Here is a 4,790-nt window from a genome sequence, read left to right on the forward strand (position 1 = left end):
ATCTAAAGGCCTTTTTTACATTCACAAACACAGCGTCACTTATTTGACTGATGTGTGTAAAAGGAAAAACAGCATGGGTATAATTCATAATTCAAGGATTTCTCTTAAAGATCCAACATTCCAGGTCTCTACTGCATCACATGACTTAATATTGTGCTCAGTTCTGAATACCTAAGCAAAAAAAAAAAAAAAAGCCTGCTTTTTTGCATAAAATCTACATACAAAAGATGAATAGTTTGACAAAGGTGTAAAAAAAAAAACATCACAATATAAGGCAATGGAGCTGAGTCACCAATTTGTTCCTCTTTAAAAAAAGGAAAATAAATCCACTATATCCACCCAATCAGATTTTTTAAAGTATTAAAGCTGATGTGTGTATTTTTTTTTCAAATGTTAAAATATTTCCTCATATCTATTCAGCAATTCAAAGTAAGTCATTTTTAGGTTGATTTCTCTCTGCAGCAGACAGTGTTTGGGAAACCATAATCGTTTTTGAAATTCCATTTGGCGATATTAGTGTCACACTTCAGCTTTAAATAAAGGCAAAGTTCTATGAAAACAACCATGACAAGATCAGAAACACTACTCCGTGAACATGGGCCATCTTGCTTGCGTCTGAACTGAAGTATCCCCTTGAGTTCAGGCCTGTGATGGAGAGGAACACAAAGACATCACAGACAGGATTACATTACAAATATCAAACAATTGCCTGGTTAGTAGTTAGATTCTGTGAGTACAAGCTCAAAAATCAGTGTGCACTGCTCTTAATGAGCTCACATGAAGCCTTACTTGACATCTTTGGAATACGTATAGGGCTGCTGCTGCTGCCGTCTCCTCCGTCACTCAGGGCTTTGATCTGAACGAGCAGGTCCTCTTCTGATGGCAACTGAAGCTCCACGGACGTCCTGTTGGTCTCGACTACGCTGCTTCCCCTGTGCCAGCTTTGACGATACACAACCTGCGCGGGAGAAAGTGGGTCAGTGAAATGCAGCTAGTCTGTGCCAATTAGCTACAACCACTCAAAAAATAAATAAGTCACAACAACAACAAGGATATTTAATGATGTACAGCAGCCCCAAAACATATTTGAACACTTAATTCTGAATAATAATAATAAAAAATGTTGGAATGTGCTTAGATAAAATATAAAAAAAAAAAAAATATTATGAAGAAAAATAGCACAAGCACACTTTTTAAGCATAACATTTCACAAAAATAGGGCAAGTTTGTAAATTTATAAAACAGTTCATTATAAAACAATAAATTAAAATTAAACTATACATTTCTAATACAAAAAAGTTTTATATATTTTTGAATTTAATATTATATTTTATCTATCTATCTATCTATCTATCTATCTATCTATAAACATATAAAAATAAAGCATTTAATAAAATAATAAAATAGTTTTTATTATTGCAACAGCTATACATATGCAACAGCTGCTCTGAAAAAAAAAGAAGAAGAAAAAAGTGTATGAAAGTCTGTTTCACACAATTCATTCTTCTTGCAATCTTCAAAACCCAGGTAAGGGAGGGAATTCAAATTAAATAATCATTAGACATTTCAAATTTCAAATTGATTTTCAGTGGGAGGATTATTAGTATGTTTACTGACATATCTTGCTGTGAAGAAAATAGGTTTCACAATCCATATATCATTTAAATTTCTCTTTTTCAGGCTGACAGTGCAAAATAAATAGCCACCAAACTGATATTCTTTCTTACTCATACAGACTAGAAAATTTATGATTATTGATTGTATTATTCTGCAGGCGCCTCACAGCGGACGGTTAGGATTGCAAATGAATAGTGCTTCTGTCTTATGAAAGTGTCTTTGGTGAGGCCTCGCTAAGCTTGTAGCTCCAGATGGAAGATAGCATCAGAGCCGTCCAGCTGTTTGCCGACCCTACAAACCTCTACATTTCAGAGAGGCCATCGTCAATTAGCTGGCAGCACGCTGCAGCAAATTAATTTGCTCAAAAGAAATGAATCACATTGGACAATTTTTAATCCTCTTTCTGAACATTTTGTGTGAACTCTTGCTACAGATGTCTCGGATTTTGAGCGCAGCAGGAAGATCGGAGCAGCTTGTTCTGAAATGTAAAAAAGCCTCGGATGTTTCTGAACTGTACGTATGACCTTGAATGTGAAAGTAAATTTGAAAAAAAGTTAAAGATTACATTAAAGGGGAAATCAAATCTTGACAGTGAAATATGTTTAGATTTGTTTTACCAATCCCATAAGATGACATTTTAACATTTCTAACGCAACTCTGACTGGATAGCTAAATGTGCATCCAATCATACGAACAGGAAAACATTTTTACAGTAACAATTTACAGTAAGGTTGCATATGTTAAAGGGATAGTTCACCACCCAAAAATGAAAATTCTGTCATCATGTACTCACCCTCATGTTGTTCCAAACCTGAATGCATTTTTTTCAGCAGAACACAAAAGAAGATATTTTGAAGAATGTTGGTCACCATATAGTTTTGGTTCCCATTGACTTCTACTGTGTTTCTTGGAAGTCAGTGGAAACCAAAACTGTACGGTTGCCAACATTCTTCAAAATATCTTCTTTTATTAGAATTTTTAGGTGGATTTTCCCTTTAAGAAGTGACTTTATGATATTTAATGATATGAAAAATGTCTTTAGTAACAAAAAGTACTGTATAGAACCAATTGACACTTATGGGAAACTAGCATTAAATACAATACAATGAAAAATGATTTGCACTTCAACTAAGTTCAAAGGAAGTTGCATAAGCATATCTGGAAAGGCTTCACAAGCACTTCAAATAAAAAGAATGTAATGAAAAAACATAGCATATAATGCAGCTTTCAAAGGTAATGTTCTCAGTCATTTATCTCTGAGTTGTTTTATGTGAAACACCAGCTTATGTGGCACATTGATACAGCATGTTTATCAGCAAAGCAACAGAAGAGCGAGAGCAAAAAAAAAAAAAAACAGATTACCTTATAGCCGGTTACTTCTGATTCATTGTCCATCGCCTTCACATGTTCCCAGTTCAGAAAGACTTTTGAGTTTGTCAGGTTCCATTCAATGTTCCCTGGGGGTTGACTTGGAGCTAAAAGACATAAATCATATACTGATTTACTTCCAACTTGCGTAATATGACTGAACAACATCTCCAGTACATTTTGTCCTTTGCAATCTTAACAATCGGCAGCGCACCAGCTGAGGTATCATCTAAATGTAAGACTTTCAAAGCTCACTGGCGCTGATTCAATTCAGCTTGGCTCTCACTTTAAATTAGCTGGACTATAAATAGAACTTTAGGAGTCGTTTTAATGTAACAGCAAAAAAAAAAACTGCTATGAAACAAAGAAACATTGTGCAGAACATTAAAGGAATATCTTACCCTAAATCGTAAATTCTGTGATCATTTATTCACCCTCTTGCCTTTCATATCCCTTAACAGAATGTCGAAGCTGGTCTTTTCCAGACAATAACGTTGAATGGTAACCACCTCAACAATTTAAATGTCTGTCTATTTCTCATACATCGATGAGATTGTAAGACCTCATCCACTTTCATTGTAAGAAAACAAAGCCAGACATTTTAATGCTGCTTGAATGTCAGCATGCCCATCTTTCCTTTATTTCCATAACTCCCTAACAGTAAAATAGTTGCCCTTGATGTAGGGTTGCTTAGGAGCAATTTTATGAATTTTGTGTTTGCCACTGCCTGGTCATGTGCCCACACAAACAATTCTACTTTTCACAGTAATTGAGGAATTTATACATAGTTTAACCGCAATTGAGCACTGAACCAGGGGAAATCTGACCTCTTTTCTCATCAAATTTCATGGCTAGGACTTTGTGCACCACGTATTCATAGTTTTAAAAAATTGAGGATAATAGCTATGTATTTGAAGCAATTTAACTAATGATACCCAACCCACTAAGTCTACAATACATACCATTATGATAACTATACTAGATCATAACAGTGGACGGTGGTATCACGGTACGTTTAGTCAGAGAATCTGCCGTACAAAGGAAAAAGGACAATCGGCTATCTGCTCCGACACAAAGAAAGAGATCTGTCAAGCTTTTTATTTTAAAACGGCCTTAATTGTATGCTCAGTCTGTTAGCTAAAAATAGCCATAAGACTACCTCTATAGTAATGTTATAGTTTATCTGATGAGTTTCTGGCTCAGTTAAACACAGTGTTTTGTTCTCAATTATTGGCATCAGATAATGTGCCTATTTAGCCACGGTAGTTTAACAAAGGCCACCTTAATCTCTTATAGTGTTGAGAAAACCCCACTAAGAGTTTAACAGGGTAGGGTTAATTTTTGGGTGAATTACCCCTTTATTACACATTTAAAACCCAGTAATCTCATCAGAATCAGAATCGGAATCAGAAAGAGCTTTATTGCCAAGTATGTTTGCACATACAAGGAATTTGTTATAGTGTCACAAGCTTCCAGTACACGGAGACAACAACAACACACAGATAATAAAAATGAGATGTGAATAAAATACACATGCATAAATATAAACCACAAAAAAAAGAATAAATTGTATGTACAGGTGTGCTATAGATGGAATAGGAATACAATAAAATAAAATAAGTTGTAGGGATGTACTAGGGTTTAGGGTGATAAATAGGTATAAGGTTATTGCACATACTGTACTTTAATTGCACAATGGGAGAACATTAACTGTTCATGAGGCAGATTGCCTGGGGAAAGAAACTGTTCTTGTGCCTGGCTGTCCTGGTATTCGGTGCTCTGTAACGCCGACCAGATGGCAAAAG

The 4,790-nt window shown here is 35.2% G+C and overlaps 1 protein-coding gene across 1 annotated transcript in view; it reads right to left on the reverse strand.

Annotated features, from left to right (window-relative positions):
* Positions 1-398: 398 nt before the first annotated feature.
* Positions 399-4,790, reverse strand: part of LOC107680691 (contactin-4-like) — a 103,452-nt gene continuing 99,060 nt past the window's right edge. Inside the window, exons 20-22 of the mRNA XM_016476700.1 lie at positions 2,980-3,092; positions 790-958; positions 399-645 (exon numbers count right to left, since the gene is read on the reverse strand). Coding sequence (XP_016332186.1) covers positions 551-645; positions 790-958; positions 2,980-3,092 — 377 coding nt within the window. The 3' untranslated portion in view covers positions 399-550. The remainder of the gene's footprint in view (positions 646-789; positions 959-2,979; positions 3,093-4,790) is intronic.

This window comes from Sinocyclocheilus anshuiensis, unplaced genomic scaffold (assembly GCF_001515605.1).
Source record: "Sinocyclocheilus anshuiensis isolate Anshui unplaced genomic scaffold, SAMN03320099.WGS_v1.1 scaffold396, whole genome shotgun sequence".
Lineage (NCBI taxonomy): Eukaryota > Metazoa > Chordata > Actinopteri > Cypriniformes > Cyprinidae > Sinocyclocheilus > Sinocyclocheilus anshuiensis.